Source organism: Sesamum indicum, linkage group LG7, assembly GCF_000512975.1.
Source record: "Sesamum indicum cultivar Zhongzhi No. 13 linkage group LG7, S_indicum_v1.0, whole genome shotgun sequence".
NCBI lineage: Eukaryota > Viridiplantae > Streptophyta > Magnoliopsida > Lamiales > Pedaliaceae > Sesamum > Sesamum indicum.
Window position 1 is genome coordinate 7,700,457 of NC_026151.1, and position 10,815 is coordinate 7,711,271.

The 10,815-nt window shown below is 31.5% G+C and overlaps 2 protein-coding genes across 2 annotated transcripts; one reads left to right on the forward strand and one right to left on the reverse strand.

Moving 5' to 3' along the window:
- On the reverse strand, positions 485 to 2,152 carry LOC105166642 (F-box/kelch-repeat protein At3g06240-like). The gene is made up of 3 exons (XM_020695270.1): positions 1,058 to 2,152; positions 742 to 1,014; positions 485 to 499 (listed from the first exon to the last, which is right to left on the reverse strand). Exons 1-3 carry the CDS (start codon positions 2,150 to 2,152, stop codon positions 485 to 487), a joined length of 1,383 nt encoding a protein of 460 aa, XP_020550929.1.
- On the forward strand, positions 7,067 to 9,059 carry LOC105166546 (transcription factor SRM1-like). The gene is made up of 2 exons (XM_011085934.2): positions 7,067 to 7,629; positions 8,581 to 9,059. The coding sequence occupies exons 1-2, from the start codon at positions 7,232 to 7,234 to the stop codon at positions 8,840 to 8,842; spliced, it is 660 nt and encodes a 219-aa protein (XP_011084236.1). The 5' UTR covers positions 7,067 to 7,231; the 3' UTR covers positions 8,843 to 9,059.

Genomic DNA, 10,815 nt, shown 5'->3' on the forward strand with positions numbered 1-10,815 from the left:
AATATATTTATTTCAATTAATAATAGTTCATCGTTTCTATTTCAAAATAAAATAATAGTAGACCAAAAGCCTTTCTCTAAGAAAAGAAACAAGATCATAACAAGTGAAATAATATTGCTGCTTAGGATTAAAGGCTTAAAATTGCTGCCAACAACTTCACAACCATATTATTCATTAAATACTAGTGTGTGTGGCATGTGCAATTAATTTAAAATACTAAGATATAATTATTATATTCTCAAAATTATAAATTTTAGTTAAAGATAGAAGTTGTGAGTAGTTATTTAGAGAAAAATGGGGAAGAAAAAACATAGAAGTCGAGAGAGAAAAAAAATGGAGGTTGAGAAAAAAAAGCTGCTGAAATAATTAAAGAAAAATAGCAAAACAAAAACAGAAAAGATACCAATTAGGTGCTCTCCCTTAATATGAAGGTATGAATGAGAACCCTTCTGCTTTGAGTCGGGTCGGGTCGGGTCATCTTTTTTCATATACGTAGAACCTGCAACATGTGAAGAACCTAGGTTTAGGAAGTAATAATTTATGAAGGAATTACAAGTCATAATTATTGGTTTACTACCTAGGACAACATTTTCGTCCGGTACGTTTCTAATTTTCGAGATTTCAAGACAAAGGTTATTAGTTAGGGTAGCAGTTTAGTTCTATAACTTAGAATTTGATCAAGAATCTAGAAAGTAATAATAATTAATCGCCCAATTCGACGAGTCGCAATTTCGAACGTACCTTATTTAAACTAACTAAGCTCTCCCTGAAAATTATAGCTCGGAACGACTTCTCAAGCCCATGAAATTGGAATGTGTTGATTTGATTTGCATGGATTGCATAAGCTGCTAATTGCCCCCCAGATTCAAGCAGTATCCATTCATCTTGCCAAGAACGACATCTAGGAACCAAACCAAAACTCGTGGGGTATGCAGCAGAAATTACGAATTCTTTGGTCCATGATTCACTGACACCATACTCCTTCAACACCCAAATCTCAATACAATCAACTGACTCAACACCATATCGAGCTATGGCAAGAATTTGCATGGATTGCATAAGCTGCTAATTGCCCCCCAGATTCAAGCAGTATCCATTCATCTTGCCAAGAACAACATCTAGGAGCCAAACCAAAACTCGTGGGGTATGCAGCAGAAATTACGAATTCTTTGGTCCATGATTCACTAACACCATACTCCTTCAACACCCAAATCTCAATACAATCAACTGACTCAACACCATATCGAGCTATGGCAAGACACTGTTTTAAGCTCACAAGAGCCTCGTACTTGCGATCATCGTCGTAATACATTTGGGGATACGAAATCCATTTGAAAACCTCACTACTCATATCAAAACAAAGGATGTTATAACCAACGTTGTTATGATTAGAGTTCTGTTCATACCGATCATGTGCAGTTACTTTCCAATGCTGTGCACCATTGAAGAAGAGATTGACTTCAGGTCTGTGATCCAATTCCGGCAACTTGGTGTCGATTATCCTCCAAGAATCGATGCTTGAATCGTACAGAGTTGTCAAAATGTAACTGTCCTCCTCGTAGGAAGGGTCCAAATCGAGGTGAGTCACATGTTCTTGCACCAAAACTAAGGTCACAAATTTATAGGAATTAGTATCAGCATCGAAACCAAATCCATACTCTAGAAAAATCGTAACTTTATAACCCTCCGGAACGGTGATGGGGTTGGGAGGAGGAAGCACTTTGAATTCTCGCAATGTGGGGTTGCACCAAACAAAGTTGCCACCTACCACTAAAACAACAAGCCCGTTGCAGGGGCCGTAAACGCTCACAAATTCAGGGGTGTATGTGTTGCCTAAAGGGAAGAAAACGTCTGGCCGTACCGGTGATAATTCCGGACAATGCAGGTCATGGAACGACAAGGCATGAGTGCCTAGGTATAATAGATCGTCGGCGGTCTTGCCTGGAAATAGCAAAGAGTTAATTAGCATTACGCTGCAGGTTTCAGACATTTCCTTACTACGCATATGCATGGTGGCAAAATCAGGGCTTCTGATTAGAGCGCACCAAGATTTCGAAACACACCTGAATCGCATCAGTGACTTGACGGGAAGATGGACCAAAACTTCTATCACCATATCCTCTAATAATCTCAGCACTGATCTATTCTCCATTTAATTAATTTTCCAGCTACCCACGTATCCAATTACAGTTCTTGATTGTCAACTAGGTACGCACACCGCCCGCTTGCGTTAATGTGCATGTGTGTATATATATTTTGAGAATGGGAATGCATCTGAGTTTGTGGGGATTGATTGTAGCTAGCTACTTGTCCGAAGAGTACGCAGCAGATTGAATTGGTGGTTAAGGTAAAATAGTTGAGTTTGTTGAGCACACGTCCCATGTTTTACCAATTGATATCTCCAAAAGCTCTTATCATCATATATAATTAGTCTTGATGTTATGGAATGGTTAATATAGATTTGGCCAACTATTATGTATTTAATCATAATAATTGAAGTAATAAAATGAGCAATAACGAATAATTATCCTAACATTTTTACTCGTTAAGAAATATATTTTGTATATTTAATTGTAATATAAAAAACACATGATGACATGTGATGTAATGATTCTGGGGTTTTGGTGGCTAACTTGCACCTAGACCCAAAATATTTATATTGTATTATAGGGCAAATAACAAAAAATTCCTTTATATTTTAAAAACTCAGCTAAACGATTTCTTGTATTTTAAAAATAGACAAAAAAATAAAAATTTATATTTTATCAAACATAGCTCACTTGCCCCTTTCTGTTAAATTCACCTAACGATGTTAATTTTTTTATCAGATGACAATTATACCCTTACTTATTATATATTATTTCTTATTTTAATAACCGTCGGACATGAAATCCATGATTGGTAGTTCTCTTCCAATCTTTTAACAGCAAAAGGTCCACTCCGTCTCTTGCTAATTTCCCTTTTCTCATTCAAATATTCTTCTTTTTTATTTTTTCCGGATCATAAAAAGTCGCATAACTAACTTAAAGGCGACGCTGGAAAACGTGTTGGCGTTGATTGAATACTTTAATCAGGACTATGACGTGGCGATCCATCTTATCCAAACCCGTCTGTCTCGTGGTGACTTCAACCCATGCGGGAGACGTGTGCGTTTCCCGTTCGGCCACGTGGACAGGAGAGGGAAGGTAAGTGCATGCTTCCTAATTCTGTAGAGAGCGGTTGAGAGGCGGCTTTTCTAAAGTGACAGCCAAACAAATGATAATAAAGCCAGAAATCCCCACCCCCTGAAAGTGAAAGGCGGTCGCCGACATCCCACGCCTCCATGCACTTCACGGTTCATAGCACCCACTCAATCCAAAATTGCCAACTCAGCTCTCGATAATGGAGTATATAGTATTTTATTTTTAATTAGGCCTCACGAAATTATATTTTCTTTTTTCTGTTTTTGTATGTTTATCCCATATTAAAATCATAGTAAATGATTACTATCTACTACAGTTAGACAAGATCGATGCTAAAATTAAAGTTTTGACCACGATTAATCAATATTCGTTATGATTTTACCTGTAATCAAAATGCTTGCCACTGTTTTTAGATATAGCAAATGTTTTAGCCTTACATGTAGAAATAACAACTAATAGTCGTGGTTATAGTATCTGTCGGGATTTTTTACTTTTAACTATAATAATTAATCATAATAAAAAATTATATTTCGTCTAATGGGAAAACGAAAGATGAGTACGGCCAAAATTTATGTAAAATTAAAAAAAATTATAATAATAATAATAAAAAGAGAGACGGAGAGAAAACTAATTTGATACTATCTTTTTAAATAAGAATAATTTTATTAATGTATTAAAAAAAACACATCAACATGCCTATGGGATTTATTAATAGCACAGAATTTATAATATTTAAGTAAAAAATTTGGTAGGAATATTGATTTTGACTCAATTGCCAAACATGGCCTAAGTTCATTGTAGAGATATCACAATGACAGTACTTTTGTTAATCTTTTTTTAAAGAAGATTACATCATTCAAAACTTGAATATTATGAACACTTAATCATTTTATTATTATAATATACGAAAGACAGAAATTTGATTACGTGTTTAAGTAATTAATCATTCTTTTTTCTCGATTAGATTCATTTTATTATTACACTATTCAATACGTTCAAACTCATATTGAAATATTAATTCAATATATTGATATTTCTGAATCAACTAATATATTTAAAGTAAATAAAAAAACTAAATATTACTATTAAAAATAGACTATACTGACATACGTGCGAGTCGAGCCCACAGCATTTTAGTTGTGAAATCTCGATTTTATCGCTCAAACTTATTTGAGAAAAAAGTCATAATTTATTATTATTGTTATTTGAGTAATATATAATTACATCAATGTCTCAATAAATTGAGCAATACGTTGATTCAATCAATGCATCAGATAATTTTCTTTTTCTTTTTGAAGTAAAAGCAATAAACTATTATTCTTTTTGAATAAGTCGATTACTATCATCAATATCAAATATCGATACGTACTATTAAAGTAGAACAACTCAACTATTGAAGTAGAACAACTCATACTATTAAAGTACAATGACATCCCACACATTGGTGGGATTTGATCCCCCAATCTTAAAATCATGGGACCTCAACTTCGCCCATAATGCATTATATAACTAAAAATAATGAAATAAAAATGCATAAATTCATATAAAAGTAAGACAAATACACACGCGTCTGCGTCTAGTAGGATTCAAATCCATAACCTTAATTGAATTTATTTATAGGACCTCAATTTTAAATACTAAACAAAAATACCATTGGTGTGATTATAGTGTTTGGACGTATAATTAATTTCATAACTGATTATAAAACTATAGATGCAATGAGCTTTTTGAACTATATATACATTAATAAAATTTGAAATATAAAATTTTAAGTAAATTATGCTTGTTTTTACATTTCGCCATAGAATTTTTTTTCTTTTTTTATATCAACTTATCATTTCAATTTTGTAAAATATGCACTTTACCATATATTGCTGCCTTTTTGTTGATTTTTTTTTCTCCAAAAAACATCACATGCCGTGTATATCTGAACAATATCACATTACATAATTCTTAAACATTACATGTGCACTGCATGTGATGTTTTTCCAATAAAAAAACTTGGTTGAGAAATGATTATAAACGACGAAGTGCAAAAGTTTTTAAAGATGAGATGATAAATCGACATAAAAAAAATAGATATCAAAATATAACAATAACTATAATTCGAATGACAAAATATAATTAACGCTAAAAATTTATATTAAACATAAAAATTTTACCAATAATCAATGAGTAATGATTATAGTATTGTTGTTGGTGAGGCATATGATTCCAAGGATAACTTTTGCCGACCTCTCTTACATGAGTTTATACCGTCGAGGTGCCCACCTCCAACATAATTTATCTATATTATTAAAAAAAAAAATTATTTTCACACATATACAGTAATTACTTATATTACGATATCAAAATTTTAAAATCGAAAATATTATGTATTTTTTACTATCCCTACTTAAATTCTTCTTTTAATCTATAAATCTATATTATTTGTGTATACTAATATGAAATTTTCACTCACAAACTGCAGTTTGAAAAACGATGATACCAATTTTTTTCATATTGATAATATCGCTAAATTAATTTTTTTTAAATATGATGTGTTTGTTTACATACTTTTTTTAAATTATAATATATTATTAAATTATTTTATTACATGTACGTAGGAATGGCATGCCATAACAGCTAGTCTATGAAATGGTAATATATTTTTCTTATGTGTATATAATAAATATTTTTTTCATATTTTTAAATATATTATAGTAAATATAAAATATATAAATTAACCCAACCCATTTAAAAAATAATAATATTTTATTATTGTTATTATTATTATAATAAGAAATAATTTAGTACATATAATTTTAGTGATAATTAGAAAATATTATCATGTAATTTTTGTTGCTAATATTCTCTTTTCTTTTTGTGATTTTCTCCTATTTGTTCAAAAATTTCCAACTCACTACTAATTTTCGTACAATAAACTTAAAAAAAGACATATTTAATTGTTTATTATTAAGATATTAATATTAAACGATCTTTTTATAACAGTTTGAGTTTTTAAATAAAGTAGCCGTTTAACACTAAATCAATAAAAAATTATGCTGAAAAATTGAAGTTGGAAAAATTAAATCACATGTAAAATAAAAGTCCAAAAGGTAATAAAAAGCTAATTATTATTTACTAAACAGATGCCGTAAATCCAATGAGATTCCTATTTATTTATATATTCTTTTTTAGCATTACATCGATTTCAACTAATATGTCAATCTGCTAATAACGTTAACAGCTAATTATAATAATTTTTTATTCAATCAATACATTAATACTATAAATTAATTAAAATAATTTACATAAATTATGATAAAAATGAGATAAATTATTATATCTGGTTTTCACTCTAAAGAATAATTATTGTGGTAATTTATCATTATAGTTTACTACCCCTCAAAATTACAAGAGGGAGTTTGAGAGAGAGAATCAAAGTTTGTCAAAACATTGTATATTTAATTTTAGTGAAATCTACAAATGATGTTTTAGTTTGATCATTAAATTGAGGTTTTATAGATAAGTTTAAGGTGATGAATTTGAGTCGTATGTAATTGTTGGTTTTATATTAAAAAAAAATACAGTGTTTGAGATTGTTGACAATAGAAGCTGAAAATAATTGAATTTTTTTAGGACGAAGTAGTATATATGAAATTTAATTTAAATAATTAAAAAGTATAAATTGTTAAGTATAAATACTAATCTTTAATTTATTTGTAATAAAAATAATAATTGTTAATAATAAATCATAGAAAAATTTTCATAATTTGGAAGAAGTCAAAATGAAGTTGGCTTCCTGGGGAGGAACAGTTAAAAAAGCTACAGTTCCACCAATTAAAAGAAAAAACGTGCTTCTATTGCGCCTCTAATTTAACATCTAACACAAACTTCCAAAACCCCCCTCTCTCTCTCTCTCTCTCTCTCTCTCTCCTCTATAAAATCCCCTGCAATCCCTCGCCAAATCCCCCCAAAAGCTCTTTCTCGAATAAAACCCCCCAAATCATAGAAGAAAAAGACGGAATTAATCCCTAACCCACTGTACCAAATCTTCTCTATGAAATATGTACGGAATTGATGCCAACAGCAATCGGTGGACGCCGCCGGCGGTGGATTCGGCCGCCGCAGTATGGAGTCGGCAAGAGGACAAGATTTTTGAGAAGGCTCTGGTGGAATTCCCGGAAGGAATCGACCACCGGTGGCGGAGAATAGCTGAATTTCTTCCAGGTAAATCGCCGGACGAAGTCAGACTGCATTACGAGACTCTCTTGCATGACATCGCGGAGATCGACTCGGGCCGCGTTGAGCTGCCGAGTTATTCGGATGAGTCGGCGCCGCTTGGGTGGGACCAGCATGCCAGGCCGAGGACGCCGGGTCAAATCTCATTCGGCGGTGGGAACCGCAGTCGGCACTCCGAAGTTGAACGGAAAAAGGGTACGCCATGGACAGAAGATGAACACAGGTTAATCCGATTGGTTTTGATTATTATTGAGTTCAATTTGCTGCTTTTGTGGAATCCTTTTCTTGTTATTGATTTTGAAAGTTCAATTTTGGTCGAAAGCAGAAGGTTCTTGTTCTTGGGATGTAGTATATTGCTGAAATTTTATATTAGGGTTGTGGTTGTGGAAGATGTTTTTCTTTTATGATTTTAATGTTTTTTATCATTTTATTTTTGAATTTAGAGGGTGAGTTCATTGATATTAAGCTACTTTGTTTGCGAGTCTGTTGGTTGGTTGAAGGAACAGGAAATGGGTAATGAAAATGGGAACTCCAAGAAACAGGGGACATCGTTTGCTTATTCTCATAAGGTTAAGTTTGGAATGATGGATATATAGGTAGAGATTTTAGTTTCACGATAAAAATTATTTAATATTTTTGGGTAGGTTATATTACGAAAGATTTCAACTATGGTGGCATTTGAAATTATATTTTTGGATCAGATCCTTCCATGCAAATGTAGCATAAGAGTTTTCTGATGAAAAAGACTGTATATGTGGTGTTTGAGCAATAATGGGAAAACTGCAAGTTTTTGACAGGATACTAAGGGATGATGGAATTAGTAATATAAATGAAGAAGATTTTTTGTGAGTTAGATACCTGACAGGCATTTTGGCAGTAGATGTATGAGGAGATGCCATTGTATTCTCACATACGAGCTAAATTAATGATACGAATATTTCAACTCCTATATAGCTAAGAAGCTAACGAATCAAAGAGAAATGTGAAACAACCGGCATGCTTGTGAAGGTTAAGTGTTTTTCTTCATGCTTTTCGTGCATGACATAGTGATAGTTCTTTGGCCTTTTTTGTTTTTGTTCATTTAAGTTGCTATTTCGTCGTGCATAGGTAATTTGATATATGGTGCACTAAAAATTAGTGGTATGTCATCTATATCAATACATTTTTTTTGCAGGTTGTTCTTGATTGGACTTGATAGGTATGGTAAAGGTGACTGGAGAAGTATTTCAAGGAATGTAGTAGTTACAAGGACCCCAACACAAGTTGCTAGCCATGCTCAGAAGTATTTCCTTCGTCATAATTCAGGAAAGAAGGAGAGAAAAAGATCTAGCATTCACGACATCACCACAGCCATGGACAGCATGCCGGTGCCTGCTCCCACCAATCTTCCCAACCAGGGAGGATCGCAAAATTGTAGTTTTGCAATGCCTAGATGAACAACCATATAGCAACACTTGTGTGTATATAATAGTGCCTCCTGAATACTAACAGGTGAATTTGTAAACTTGTATTTGTTCTTTCTCCTAGTGGTGATTAGAGAATTAGTTGGTAGGTTTGAGACCTCAGAGTCACTTCTATTCCTCACATTTTAGTTGTAAATAAGAGATCAATTATATATCTAGTTGAAGTTTGATAGGAAATTTATTTTTGTTCTTTCCTGTGCTTCTTGCCATCTTATTTTGCAGGTGAATTACATTGCTGCCTCTTGAAATTAAGTTCAAATATGCAAATACTTCCTGACCCTACAAAATTATGTGTACTTTGTTTTAAAATTTGAAGTTATAAAGATTTACTAAAGTTTGTTATGGAATGATCTTCTGAATTAACTTAAGTACTCACTGATTTATGACAAGTGACAAGTGAAATAAAGAATACACAAAGAAAACAAAAAATTAAGAGATGGGAAATATAAAATTTTGAATTAGAAAAGTGGGATGAGGGATAAGTGAGGTCAAAATTAGACAAATAAAAAGGTTAGTGGAAATTTAAAAAAAAAATTAGTATTATCTTTTAAAATAAAAGTAATTTTGTCAAGACATAATTAAGGCTTTATTTATAGTGTAAATTAGTAATAAGAATGGTATATGCAATTGTACTTAGTAAATAATTAGTGAAACATACACTGGCCTCACAAATATAATGATGTTATTATTGAAGTGTCACTAGACATGTATCATTAATTATTTTTAATGACACATTTATGTATGAAATTATTATCACTAATTCTTGCTTCTCGCAACTTTTATAAAATAATTTTCAATTTTTAAATTACGAAGCTCGAAAAAAATCTTATCATTTAGTTCATATAATTAAAGAAATTTCTCCCTTACCTTCTCATTTAATATACAAAGTCTATGGTTTGGTATTTATAATTAGAGGTTATGTGATCTAATGCCATGACTATATAGGTATTAAATAATAGTTGTTGATTTATTATAATAATAGTTATTAATTAGATAAAGATATTTAATATTAATTAAAGATATGTATTAAGGGTTAATTATACTTAGACATACACTACTCTCTCAAAAAAGTTTAGAAACTACACTTACACCCATCGAAAAATTTTCTATTACATCTAACTCCCTTTGGTTGGGGTTTGGATGGAAATACTGGCGTCAACAAAAAAATTACTTAAAATTGCACCCTAATTTAACATTCTTATATATATTTTTCTACTTATAAAGGAACAAATGTAATAAATATATGTGTATATATAAAAAGAGAGAATAAAGTTAACATCATTATATTTTTCTCCCTATAAATACACAATTATTATGCGAATGTTAAATAAGGGGTAAAATTGAAATTTATGTATTTTTTTTTTGTTAACATTAGTATTTTCTGCTAAGTCCTAACAAAAGGAGTAAGGTGTAACCGCAAAAAATTGAAGGAGGTGTAAATACAATTTTAATTTTTTTTTTAAAAAAAACAATATAATTTTATATTTTTAGAAAAGATTTTATAATTAATTTTATGGATATATAATGTAATTATAAGCGATGGATTACAGAAGTAATAAGAAGCAATTTCGAATGCACCAAAGGTAAGCAGTGCCTTAAATTGTCCAGATTCACAACCCCGCACCCCCAAATCCCCACCCCCACCCCCCAACCCCCCACCCAAAATCAATCTTATCCGCAACAGTGTTAGGAAAGGGGACCACCCGAGTGAAAATTCTTACTCCCAAAACCTTTGACAAAGGTTAGTACCAAAGAAATGGATAACTTAAACAGCAATATTTATAAACTATGTGGGCTGCTAAAACTAGTGTTCAGAGTGAGATTTTAATATTGTCATTAGTGGGATGTATATATTGCCAAGAATTCTTCTTTTATTGGAATGATGAGGTTTATAATTTAAGGGATAATTACACTATTTTTTTTTTTAGATTTTCTGTAATCACATG

Excerpts from the sequence above, each read along its gene's own strand:
- LOC105166642 (XM_020695270.1), bottom strand. The coding sequence starts at position 2,152 with ATGGAGAATAGATCAGTGCTGAGATTATTAGAGGATATGGTGATAGAA. Across the intron at positions 1,015-1,057 it reads GGGGGCAATTAGCAGCTTAT|TCAGTTGATTGTATTGAGAT; the intron begins GCAATCCATGCA and ends TATGGTGTTGAG.
- LOC105166546 (XM_011085934.2), top strand. The coding sequence starts at position 7,232 with ATGTACGGAATTGATGCCAACAGCAATCGGTGGACGCCGCCGGCGGTG. Across the intron at positions 7,630-8,580 it reads TGGACAGAAGATGAACACAG|GTTGTTCTTGATTGGACTTG; the intron begins GTTAATCCGATT and ends TTTTTTTTGCAG.